Source organism: Equus caballus, chromosome 7, assembly GCF_041296265.1.
Source record: "Equus caballus isolate H_3958 breed thoroughbred chromosome 7, TB-T2T, whole genome shotgun sequence".
Lineage (NCBI taxonomy): Eukaryota > Metazoa > Chordata > Mammalia > Perissodactyla > Equidae > Equus > Equus caballus.
In genome coordinates this window covers 47,108,410-47,121,487 of record NC_091690.1, presented here as the reverse complement: position 1 = coordinate 47,121,487, position 13,078 = coordinate 47,108,410, and the positions used below count along the sequence as shown (strand labels likewise).

The window sequence follows — 13,078 nt, the reverse complement described above, 5'->3', positions numbered from 1 at the left end:
ACGGGCCAAGGGTCTGACAACGTGCTCCAGCCTCTCCAGGGCTCCCTCTGTTTCTGGTGTGGAACATTCCTCTTTAAAGAGCCCTCTCGTTAAAGAAAGAAAACCAAGGGAATGCCGATGGGCCGTGTCCTCGAGTCCCTGATGTCAGGGGGTCTGGGCTTCTGGTTGAGATTCCCACAATCCTGCCTGCGGTTCAGGAGCGCACGCAGACCCGGGTCCGAGGCGCTCGCAGCGGCCCGAGTCCCTGCCCGCACTCGGTGGGAGATGTGCTGACATCAGCAGGGCTGGGGAAGATGACATTCACATTGGTGCCTGGTAGCACCTCAGAAGCAGCGAGTGGCACTGAGTGGGGACCCTGGGAAGGCTGACAGATGCGCCTTATTGAGCTGACAGATTTCGGCTCCTTGGAAGCCAACATCAGAGCCCATCACGGCCATGTTCAAATCAGACTTCCAATCAACAGAGACACGACAGCCGGGCGTGTGGCCGGGCCGGCCTGCTGCCGGGCGCGTCCGAGAGGAACAGCCAGCTCCGTAAATCCAAACATCAGAGACCGCCATTTGGGCTTTCTTACTTAGGAAAAGAGAAACAAAATGAATGAGAATCCTTAGTTCTCATTGCTGGTTTCCAGCTTGCGTTGCTGCAAGGTGGGGGGGCGGGGAGGCGTGCAAAAGGGTCAGGAGTCACAGCGGCTGAGTGTGCGCCTGCACGTGCACCACGCTGAGACCTGCATCACGAGGGACACTCTTAGACCCTGTGAGCACACGGCCAAGCCACGGAGCGTGCACTCACTCCTCCCCACGGGACGGGAGGGAGCTGCCACCCCTGCTCAGCAGCGACCCTCAGTAAAGGCCGTTTGCAAACGCAGCTCCTGCTAACACACACCAGAGAAGGGCAGGGTGACTCCGCTCCCAGGGCAGACCCAAGAGAAACACAGAAAAAGTTCAACCAAAGACACGCACAAGAACGTTCCTCACGGCAGGACCTGGAAACTACCCAAATGGCTCCCAGCCGCAGGACGGATGAGTCCACAGCGGCAGGGTCACAAACAAAACGCCACACGCCAACGACAAGGAGCCATGGGGTGAGTCCTCAGACGTAGTGGGCAAAAAAGCCAGACCTGAAGGAACACAGCCTGCGAGTCCCGGGGGAGGTTCCCCAAGGAGGCAAGTGAACCCGTGAGGTGAGAGGTCAGGGCGGCGGTTACCCTCACGGGGGAGGAAACATGGGGGGTTCTGGGGGGCTGGTCACATTCCCGCCCTTGGCCTGAGTGCACGGCTGTGCGCACTTTGTGAGCACTCGTCAAGCTGAACCCGATTTGTGCATCTTCTTCTACTTATACCAGACTTTATTCTAAAAGTTCAGAATAAGTACTTAAACACAGTTTTTTCCACGGCAGAAGTATCTGGACACAGAAGTCAAGGTTCCGCCCTGGTACCCTGACTCCTCGGCGTGTCTACACATGCATCTCCTCTCGCTGGTCCGCGTCCCCTTATCCAGCCCCAGCTCTCCGTCCCCTCCCTCTCACGGCCCCCCCGAGAAAGCTCAGCCCTGGGTAACCTGGCTGCTGACAGACTCGGGACGAGAGCTCTGCCTTCCAGAGCGGGGCTGGATAATGCGTTTGCCGCCTCGGGGCAAAGAGAGAAAAAAACCCGTCTGCAGAGAGCAGAAGGCACAAACTCATCACCAAGCTACTGACAGCAAGAGAGCCAAAGAAAACCCACAGGGCCAGCGAATGCTCCCAATTCACCTGCATCTCCCTGCCAGGGCCGCTGGCACCGCCCCCACCCGCCCCCAGCAATCCTCCGGGCTGCGGGATTCAGGCCGGCCTGGGGTGAACTGAGGACACAGGAGGACCACCCCCCACCCCCCCCCACCACCACCCCGGCCTTCCTCTCAGCAGACTCCAGGCCCAGGCCCCGCATGGTCTAAAGTCACTTTCAGCAGAGAAACCTGGCAGCCCAGTGAATCTCCCACACCCCCCTGGAGTTAGGTGACAGTGCACACCGTGCCACCCTCCACACCCCACCACTCCCCGGGGGGCTAGGGGGGTGGGAGGCAGAGCAACCACAAGACCCCTGAGCCTGTCAATGGGCCTTCAGGAGGCTGGAACTCAGGAGGCAAAGACCTGGCCTTGGGTGCCAATCCAGACGACACCGTGGCTGGGGGTCCGCCCCTCCAGAAAGGGGCCAGCTGAACCTCTTCATTCTCACCCCCCTCAAAGCAGGCTGTTCACATGCTCCAAAACCTCAGAGCATCCAGAAGCCCAAAGCTCAATTCCGAGCCCCGTAACAGTGAGCCCACCGGCCACCGTACTCCTCAGATGAGCAGCCCAGAACCACCCGGGGCTCAGCCCTGCTGAGTGCAGAACAGTCGAAACCACACACGAAGGGGATGGGGGCTCATCACCGAGCCCAGAGGCCCACCCAGCCCCGGGCACTTTCACACCGAAGGCAGCTGGTTGGAACAGGGCCGACGAGCCCCACGCTTGGCCATGGCATGGTGGCCAGCCAGGCTGGGGAGCAGGGTGCGTCCCCCCACTTGGAATCTGGGTCATGCTTAGATAACTGCTAGAAAGCCCGACTAATTACCCATCCTTGCCTGCCTACATCTCAACAGATGTTAAACCCTCCTGAAGGTTTATTTCAAGCAGGCACGGATTTAAAGAAACACAAGGGGATCCGCATGGTGACAGCATCTCAGCAGAGGAAACTGTGTCTTCACCTTTCTTCCTCTGGATCTTTGATTTAAAAAAAAAAAAATTAACAAGGCGTTTACCTGCCCGAGACGTCCACATGGATGCTGACTCTCCCGGTGGCTCCAGTGTGGAATGAGGCCGGGCACGGCCGGCGGGAGGACCCAGCCCTTCATTTTCACTCTCCCTCTTTCTTACCGAAAGAGCCCATCCCGAGTCGTCCAGGTCAGGGCCCCAGATGGGGCAAACGGGGTGCTCTCTACACCCCAAAAGGTGGTGAGGCCCTTGATCGGTGTGAAGGAAAGGGGACCCGCAGACATGGGGAGAAGCGCTCCAAACCCAGCGGCCAGCAGCCCACCCTGGGACACCAGGTCGGGCCGGGCCGGCCCTCCAAGTGAAGGCCACATGTTCTCCCAGCGGCTCTCGCCCTGGGGACCCTGAGCGCCCTGCCCTGAGCAGGAGCCCCCAGCTGGGGAAGGCAGGGGCCGAGGGGCCGGTGGTTGGGGACCGCTCTGGCTCTGGAGGTGCCCCTGGATTCCGCTAAGGGGCAGCCAAGCCCCCACGGCCCCCGCCCAGGCCCAGCTCAGCCCGGAGAAGGCTGACCCATAGGGCGCGGGCTCCGGAGCCCCCGCGAGGCCCCTGGGCGAGCCCGGGGCGCAGCCCTCGCCCCGGAGCCGGTCCTCGGGGTGGCCTCCAGTGCCCGGCCGCCCCCCGCCCCAGCCTCCCCACACTCCTCCAGCCTCCGCCGGCCCTGGGAGACCCCCGCCTGCCTCCCGCCGGCCCGGCCTCTGGCAGCCGGGAGAGGGGAGGCGGGGGGAGGAGGGGAGGCGCCGCCGCCGGGCTTCGGGAAAGGATATGGCCATTCGGTGATCTTTTTGGCGTATTTTCTCACCACGTTGTCCTCGCTGAAGAGGAACAGGGAGCGGTTGACCGTGAGGCAGTTCTGTCGGACGGGGATGGGGTTGTAGAGGGCCATGGTCCGCGCTCTCTGCGCCATCGACTGCTTGTACATCCTTTGCGCCCCGGGCTGTCCGCCCTGCCGGCTGCCCCCGGCTCCTCGCCCGCCGCCGGCGCCCACGACCACCCCGGCGGCCGCCCCGGAGCCTCCTCCCCCGTAGCGGGCCGGCATCTCGTCTCCGAAGCGGGCCATTCTGCAAAGAGCAAAGGGCTCCGGGTTACGCAGCTGCGGCGAACGATGCGGAAGATGCTGCCGCCGCCGCCGCCGCCGCCGCCGAGGAGGATGCTGCTGCCGATGCCGCCGGGGCTGCGAAGACGGCGGCCGGGGCTGCGACTGCGGAGACGCTCCACCGCCCAGCCCATCGGGCGGCGGCGGCTCGGCGCCTGGCTCGGGGGCTCACACGGCGGCCGCCCGGCCCCAGCCGGGGAGCGCAGCGCGGGACATCTTCCCGGCTGACCCCGGAGAAGGAGGGGCGGGAGGAGGGGGCGGGGGCGGGGCGCGGGGGCCGCGGAGGGGGAGGGGCGCGGGAGGCGAGGCAGAAAATAACCGAGGAAGGAGTCCAGGCAATCCCCAGTCCACCCACTCCGGGGGGGGGGGGGGGGGAGCTGGGGAGGAGGAAAAAAAAAAGGCAGTTTCAAAAAAAAAAAAAAAAACCAACGCACACCCCCTTTAAGACGCGAACGTCTGCAAAGGACGCCCCCCCGGGATGCAGTGGCAGCTTCGCATTCCTCCGAGGTCGGGTCAGGCTGGCATCTCGCAAAAAAAAAAAAGCAGTGCGCTCGGCCCGTTAAAAAAAAAAAAGATCAGAAAAAATAAAAATAAAAACCAGGTCTCTGCGTGGGGGGGGTGGGGGGGAAGGCGGCCCCCAAAATTAAAAAAAAAAAATCCCCCTTTCTGTTTTGCTTGAGTTCCTAGACCTTAAAAATGCTGAAAGAGCTGTAGCCCCAAAAAAGATTAAAATAAAATAAAGAATATTAAGGGGAAAGGAATGAAGGGGCGCTGGGGGGGAAGGGGGCGCTCCGGAGGGCCCGGCGGAGTCTCGAAGCCGCAGGGTCCCGGTGATTTTTTTTTCTTCCTGAATCACCAGAGGCTGCCTCTTCTGCTCACGAAGGAGCGTGAGCGTGTGTGTGTGCGCAGCGTTTCGCTCAACCGCGCCTCATCTTGGGGTTAAATTGCAGCAATGAAATCCTGAAAATTCCCAACAGGGGGAAAAAAATAAAGAGACGAGAGGGGGAGAGAGGTCTGCGCCGCTCGCTCGGCCCTCGGCAGCGGCTCCCGGATGCTGCAGTGCCTGCGCCCCCACCCCCCGCCCCGGGCCTCCACCTCCTCCTTCTCCTCTAGGTTTTGCTAAAATAAGACTGGTGAGGAGCGATGGGGGAAGAGGAAGGAAGGGGGGAAACGGGCGCAGAGGTCTGAGCCACTGGCCGGCGGAGCTGGAAAGACGAGCGATTGATGAGTTGAACGGGAGAAGGACCCACCCAGAGCGGCGACACATGATGGCCCGCGACCAATCGCGGAGGCGCGAGGGCCCCGGCTCCGCGGAGTTTGTCAGGGAGACGGGGGAGAGCCGGCCGGTCGGGAGGCAGGGGGAGCCGGGCCGACGGATGCCTCCTCCCCTGGGAGGAAGCCTGGAGTCCGACGGGTTCCAGCTCGGTTGCAGGCAACCGGCCGCTCCCGGCATCTTGCAAGCGGAAGGAGGGAGGGAGGGAGGGAGGGAGGAAGAAACTTAAAGATGGAAAGACCATTGGTGTCTGGAGTTGGAATGAGTCAATCTCTGCACAAATTTGGCCTATTGAGCAAAGGACGATTTGTTTTAAAACGGGGAGAATGGTTGGGGGTCCTTCTGTCGAAGTTTCTAATGCGAGAGCTCTAGGAGTGAATTAACAGATCCAGCCCACCTTTGAAAACACTCCTGAGGCAGCAGATCCTAGCCCCCAGAAGCGGGTGGCTGACCAGGCCCTGGGCGCTCGATCGGGCTTCTGGCGGGTGTATTTGGCGCCGCATTCACTCCCCTCCGGAGTGACTAGTTTATTTCCCGTTCCTCTTTTTTAAGTTGTGAAATTGAATAAACACAGAAAAATGCCTAAAGCATAAATGTACAGTTTAAAAAATTGCTGTGAAACGAACACTCATGAAACTAAAAGTCCAGAGCTAGAGAGGGAACGTTGCCGGCTCCCCAGAAACACACGCACGCGCACCCGTCCCCAGCAATAGTCCCAGCCTGACTTTATGGTATTAACATGCTTGCTTTTCTTCATACTTTTACTGCCTTCCTGTGCACTCCTAGACCACCTGGCTCTTCATTGCCTCTTTTGGGGTTTCGTATAAATGGAACCTTACAGTACGTATTCTGTGATGTCTAGCTTCTTTGGTTTAACATTATATCTTTAAGATTCACCTGTTATTGTCACATATAGCTGGCGCTGATTCATCTTCACTGCTGTATAGTATTCCATCGAAAGGGACGCCACAATTTGTTTATCCATTATCCTATTGATGGACATTTGGGTTGTTTCCAGTTGGGGCTCAAAAACATCCCCCCCTCCAATACTCTCGGTTCCTATAAGCCCACGTTTCTGTAGCAATAGTCCTGCATATGGGGTTTCCGGGTCACAGGGTGTGCATACTTTCAGGTTTGTAAGAAGTCACCAAACCATCTTCCGAAGTGAATGTACCAAGAAAGCACTGACTTGTCACAAAGCAGCGTAGACTGGAAAGCGGGGGTGGAGGCCGGGGAAGGGGAACAGGAGGAAGAAGGCAAATACATTTTCAAGTGTTAGCTAGTTGAATCCTAGTTAATGCCCTCCCCTGCCATCAGTATTTGGGTTCAGTTGGAACATTCTAGAAAAAATTGCATGTCTTTTATAAATTCCCCACTCAGTGCCTGTGAGTCAGCCTTCACAGGTTGCCCACAGCACCCTCAAAATCTCCTGACGTGTCCAAGTGCAGACACGATGCTTAAACCAAGAGGGCTCAGAGTCACAAGGACATGGCGGGGTTTCTCAACAAATAGTAACGGGTTTCATACTTGACGTTGTTTTGTGTCTCAAAGGCAATGACGGTTAATATGAAACAAGAAATAATGCCGGGTGCACAGATGCAAACAGGCAGTAAGGAGGCCACAACGTGCCAAAGGGAACTCATTCGGACGGACCTTCCCCAGGAAGGCCATAGAGTGTCACAGCTTGAGCATAAGCGGCAGAGATTTCCAGAGACCCCAGAGCTTTTCAGGAAAGGGCCGCCTCCCACCGATAAAGTCCTCACCAGGCCAGAGAGAAGCCCTGCTTTACAGATGAAAACCCTGATGCCGCGAGGTTTACAAACTTGCCCAGGACGCCGACACAGACCTGAAACCCTCTGACGCTTGTGCTCTGCCAGGAGCCTCACCTGGTGCGATGGCTTTGGAACGCTGGCCGTTTCTCTTACACGTTCGAACACCCCGACCGAGCGTCGACCCAGGAGGAATGCGGACACGTCCGTGAGCGACACGCCCTGGGTGACGAGCAGCATATTCACACTAGCTAAAACCTGGAAACTTCCCAGGTGTCCATCTCAGGGGTAAACCCACCTTGGCGATGAGGATGGACGACCCGCAGCTACACGCGTGTGCCTGGGCCAGCCTCACAGCTGCGATGCTGGGGAAAGAAGCCAGACCCGCCACCGAATGGGGAGCGTAAGTCCTGTCCCGTGAAGTTCAAGTGGGCAAAGCGAACCCATGCTGGCAGGAGCCAGAGCAGAGGGGGGTACCCTCCAGGGAAGAGGAGGGTCCTGGCGCCAGGGAGGCCTCCGGAAGCTTCTCGACTTGGGTGGCAATTACCAACGTGTGTCCGCTTTGTAAATCCCCTGCATCTTGCTCGTTTCCCCTGAGCCGGACATCCAGAAGCTGTGCAGTTTTCCGCGTGTGCCAGACTTCAATGGATGACGATCTCAGCAGCCCCACCGATCGTGGTGACCTGAGGACATTCTCTTTGTGTCCTTTCACCATGGCGTGCCTGCAACAAACTCTGGCCTTTTTACCGAAGACAAACAGTGGTCCCCAAGACGCCCCACCCACGCCACACGGCAGACGAGCATCTACACATCAGGACCCCCGTGAAGCGTGGTCACAATCTGACCCCTGGGCCTTCCGTCTCCCTTGGTTTTTACCGTGAGAGTCTCGGGGGCACAGCGGGGCTGGTGGTCTCCACTCTGGAAGGGGCACACCGACCACCCCAGCTTACACTCTCCAGAGTTATCGATGGCGGCACTGTTGGCATTTTGGGGGGAACGGCACATGCTGTTCCGGGCTGCCCTGTGCACTGGGGGCTGTTTAGCAACCCTGGCACATGCCCACTAACGTCAGTCACACCCCCGTCTGTGACAAGCAAAGATACCCACACACATTTGCAAATGACCTATGTCAAGGTGGCAGAAGAGTCTACACTTTCCCCCAAAGTGCAAATGGCACTCCCAGAGCCTGCCTCGCTGTGAGGGTGGACGTGTTGGAGCAGCCCTCTCCTTCCTCAGAATCATCCCAAGTCCTCTGACTCCCTCAATTGCTCGATCCTGCTTTTCCAGAAAGAACTCAACTCATGCACCCTTAAGTATGACGGGGCTCCAGGTGTATTATCCTTATGGAGTCACCCTACAGAGAACAAAAAATTACGTAGCGCAAAGGAATGAATCTCTAATGTTGGAGTCTTCCATATCACCTAGCAAATGGGGATGGATGACCAAGAGATCAAAGGCTCCTCCGACGACGGCAGTAGGAAGTTCCCCGCCCCCTTAATCCGGGTCACTAGCGTTGACTGGGTGGAGAGATTTAGAGTCTCCCTAGCATTGCAGATGGAAGCAATTTAACAGCAGGTCACCAGAAATCCATCTCAGCCATTGGGTCTCATCTTTAACACGTCTGCCAGCCGGAGGCGTCGTTTGTCAGTCCACAGCAGCATCACTAGACCGGCTTCGAGAATGTGGGCTAGCATCTCTGAAATAAATGCCCCCGATAAATAACTACCAATCGCATTCATTTAGCCTCTAAAACAACTACTGGCTAATCCAGTCACGGTGAGTTGCAAGAACGGATCAGGAAAAGACATGTGGTGTCTGCCTTCGGGTCGGGATCCCCGTCGGGAACGAGTCCCGAGATCTTTGGGAGATGGAGGGTACAGATGCCAAAAACGGAATCTGATGGTGCGGACCTTTCCAGGTGATGCAGTCGGCACTCGAGTGACTTCGGAGACGGAGTGTGGCTACCACTCCCGGCCAACGCTGCACAGCAGCCGGTGCCCTGCAAGTCCCCAGACAAGTGGGCGGAGCCTGGTCCGCGTAGGCCTGGGCTCCCGTCCCAGCTCTGGCGCATCTTAGCTGATTTAGGAAAAGCGCTCAGCTTCTCTGAACCTCAGCGTCTTCGTGTGAAGTGGAGACGTGACTCCTCCCCCGACAGGTCGCGGTAAGGATTCATTACGATCAAGCAGGTGCGCGCTTTGCACGATGGCTGGCACATAATACGCGGTCAGGAAACGGCGGTAAACAGACTTTTAAGAATCACCGCAGTCTGAGAGAAACTCCGCGTTCGTGGACGGGAAGACTCAATATTGCTAAGAGGCCGGTTCTTCCCACTAAGAGGCAGACCCAGTGCGACGCCCGTCAGACCCCAGCAAGGTGTTTTGTCGGTATCGACAAACCGATCCCAAAGTTTATCCAGAGAGGCGAAGGGTCCACACTGGCCATCGTGGTATCGTCGGGGCACGAGGTCCGAGCGCTGACGCCGCCCGACGTCGAGACCCGCTGCAAAGCTGCAGTGGTCCAGGCGGCCACCGCGGGTGAAAAGAACAGACGCACGGACCAACGAAATGGACGGAGAGCCCAGAAATAGAGCCCCGTGGGTACAGGCGACTGATTTTGGACAAAGGAGCGAAGGAAGCACGATGGGGAAAGGATGGTCTTTCAATAAACGGTGCTGTAACAGCTGCACGTCCACGTGCAAAAGAAAAAAAAGGAATTTCGACATAGATCTTACGCCGTTCACAAAAATTAACTCAAAATGATCACAAACCTAACTATAAAATGCAAAACTATGAAACTCCTAGAAGATAACTGAGGAGAAAATCTAAATGACCTTGGATTTGGTGATTTTTCTTTAGATACAATACCAAAAGCACCATCCATACTAGAAAGTATTGATAGCTGGACTTCATGGATAGAACCAGAACAGGATAGCAAATATTCAACTATAGCATTAGGGTAAAAATAAGGAAACTACCAAAACAAGGACGATCTTAGCACTCTAACTACAAATTAATAAGACGAGTTGGAATAAAAAATGAAAATAATTATTGAGGAGGGGAAGAGCAAAGGGTCTAAATCAGTACTGGTCGAGTAAGTAACAGACCACCAGAGAATAGACTATATTATACACGAGATTCTAAATACAAACTTCAAGGTAGACACTAAAATAAAGTACAGAAGAGAATCACAAATCATAGATAAGGAAAAATCTAAGAACTCCAGCATAAGAAATTCCAGTATTAAATGGGTAGTCTAAAGCACACAGGAAAAGAAACACAGGAAAACAAGATAATGAGCGACAGATTGACAGCATTAAGTCCACATGCATCAATAATCACTCTCAATGTGAACGGATTGAACTCTCCAATAAAAAGACACAGAGTGGCAAAATGGATTAAAGAACACGATCCAACAATTTGTTGCCTCCAGGAAACACACCTCAGCCCCAAGGACAAACACAGACTCAGGGTGAAGGGGTGGAGGACAGTACTTCAAGCAAATAGCAAGGAAAAAAAGGCAGGTGTTGCAATTCTCATATCAGACCAAGTGGATTTCAAAATAAGACAGGTAAAGAGAGACACAGAGGGACAATATATAATGATCAAAGGGACACTTCATCAAGAAGAAATAACGCTTATAAATATCTATGCACCCAACACAGGAGCACCAAGATTCATAAAGCAACTATTAACAGACCTAAAGGAAGATGTTAAAAACAACACAATAATAGTAGGGGACCTCAACACCCCACTCACATCAATGGACAGAAAATCAACAAGGAAATAGTGGAGCTGAATGAAAAACTAAAACAATTGGACTTAATAGACATATATAGATCACTCCACCCTGAAGGAGCTGAATACACATTCTTCTCAAGTGCACATGGAACATTCTCTAGGATAGACCATATGTTGGGAAACAAGGCAAGCCTCTACAAATTTAAAAAAATTGAAATAATAACAAGCATCGTCTCAGATCATAGTGCTATAAGGCTAGAAATTAATTACAAGAAAAAAGCTGAGAAAGGCACAAAGATGTGGAGACTAAACAACACACTACTGAACAAGCAATGGATCATTGAAGAAATTAAAGAAGAAAGAAAAAAATACCTGGAAACAAATGAAAATGAAAGCATGACATACCAACTCATATGGGATACAGCAAAAGCTGTATTAAGAGGAAAGTTCATCGCAATACAGGCACATCTTAACAAACAAGAAAAATCCCAAATAAGCAACCTTAAAGCACACCTAACTGAACTAGAGAAAAAAGAACAAATGAAGCCCAAAGGCAGCAGAAGGAGAGAAATAATAAAAATCAGAGCAGAAATAAATACTATTGAAACGAGCTGGTTTTTTGAGAAGATAAATAAAATTGACAAACCACTAGCCAGACTTACAAAGAAAAAAAGGGAGAAAGCTCAAATAAACAAAATCAGAAATGAGCGAGGAGAAATAACAACAGACTCTGCAGAAATACAACAGATTATAAGAGAATACTACAAAAAACTATATGCCAACAGAATGGATAACCTAGAGGAAATGGATAAATTCTGGGACTCCTACAATCTTCCAAAGCTCACTCAAGAAGAGGCAGACAATTTGAACAGACCAATCACAAGGAAAGAGGTTGAAACAGCAATCAAAAACATCCCAAAGAATAAAACCCCAGGACCAGATGGCTTTCCTGGGGAATTCTACCAAACTTTCAGAGAGGATTTAATACCTATCCTTTTCAAGCTATTCCAAAAAATTAGGGAAGATGGAACACTTCCTAACACATTCTATGAGGCCAACATCACGCTGATCCCAAAACCTGACAAGGACACCACGAAAAAAGAGAACTACAGGCCAATATCACTGATGAACATAGATGCAAAAATTCTAAACAAAATTTTGGCAACCAGAATTCAGCAATTCATCAAAAGAATCATACATCAGGATCAGGTGGGATTCATACCAGGGACACAGGGATGGTTCAACATCTGCAAATCAATCAACGTGATACACCACATCAACAAACTGAGGAATAAAAACCACATGATCATCTCAATAGATGCAGAGAAGGCATTTGACAAGATCCAACAGCCATTTATGATAAAAACTCTGAACAAACTGGGCATAGAAGGAAACTACCTCAACATAATAAAGGCCATATACGACAAACCCATAGCCAACATCATACTCAATGGGCAAAAACTGAACCCCATCCCCCTGAAAACAGGAACGAGACAAGGATGCCCTCTATCACCACTCTTATTTAACATAGTACTGGAGGTCCTGGCCAGAGCAATCAGGCAAGAAAAAGGAATAAAAGGAATCCAAATAGGGAGGGAAGAAGTGAAACTCTCGCTGTTTGCAGATGACATGATCCTATATATAGAAAACCCCAAAGAATCCATTGGAAAACTGTTAGAAGTAATCAACAACTACAGCAAAGTTGCAGGGTATAAAATCAATTTGCATAAATCAGTAACATTTCTATACTCCAGTAATGAACCAACAGAAAAAGAACTCAAGAATACAATACCATTCACAATCGCAACAAAAAGAATAAAATACCTTGGGGTTAATTTAACTAAGGAAGTGAAGGACCTATATAATGAAAATTACAAGGCCTTTCTGAGAGAATTGGATGACGACATAAGGAGATGGAAAGACATTCCATGTACATGGATTGGAAGAATAAACATAGTTAAAATGTCCATTCTACCTAAAGCAATCTACAGATTCAACGCCATCCCAATCAGAATCCCAATGACATTCTTTACAGAATTAGAACAAAGAATCCTAAAATTCATATGGGGCAACAAAAGACCCCAAATTGCTAAAGCAATCCTGAGAAAAAAGAACAAAACGGGAGGCATCACAATCCCTGACTTCAAAACATACTACAAACCTACAGTAATCAAAACAGCATGGTACTGGTACAAAAACAGGTGCACAGATCAATGGAACAGAATTGAAAGCCCAGAAATAAAACCACACATCTATGGACAGCTTATCTTTGACAAAGGAGCTGAGGGCATACAATGGAGAAAATAAAGCCTTTTCAACAAATGGTGATGGGAAAACTGGAAAGCCACAAGTAAAAGAATGAAAATTGACCATTCTTTTTCACCATTCACCAAAATAAACTCAAAATGGATTAAAGAC

The 13,078-nt window shown here is 52.5% G+C and overlaps 1 protein-coding gene across 6 annotated transcripts in view; it reads right to left on the bottom strand.

Annotated features, from left to right (window-relative positions):
• Nucleotides 1-4,121, bottom strand: part of CACNA1A (calcium voltage-gated channel subunit alpha1 A) — a 203,188-nt gene extending 199,067 nt beyond the window's left edge. For 3 of the 6 annotated variants that reach the window (XM_070273031.1, XM_070273033.1, XM_070273032.1), the window contains exon 1: nucleotides 3,554-4,121. In XM_070273031.1, coding sequence (XP_070129132.1) covers nucleotides 3,554-3,845 — 292 coding nt within the window. In that variant the 5' untranslated portion in view covers nucleotides 3,846-4,121. The remainder of the gene's footprint in view (nucleotides 1-3,553) is intronic. The other 3 variants (XR_011440598.1, XM_070273034.1, XM_070273035.1) reach the window with 2 other exon arrangements.
• Between the last annotated feature and the right edge of the window lie 8,957 nt (nucleotides 4,122-13,078).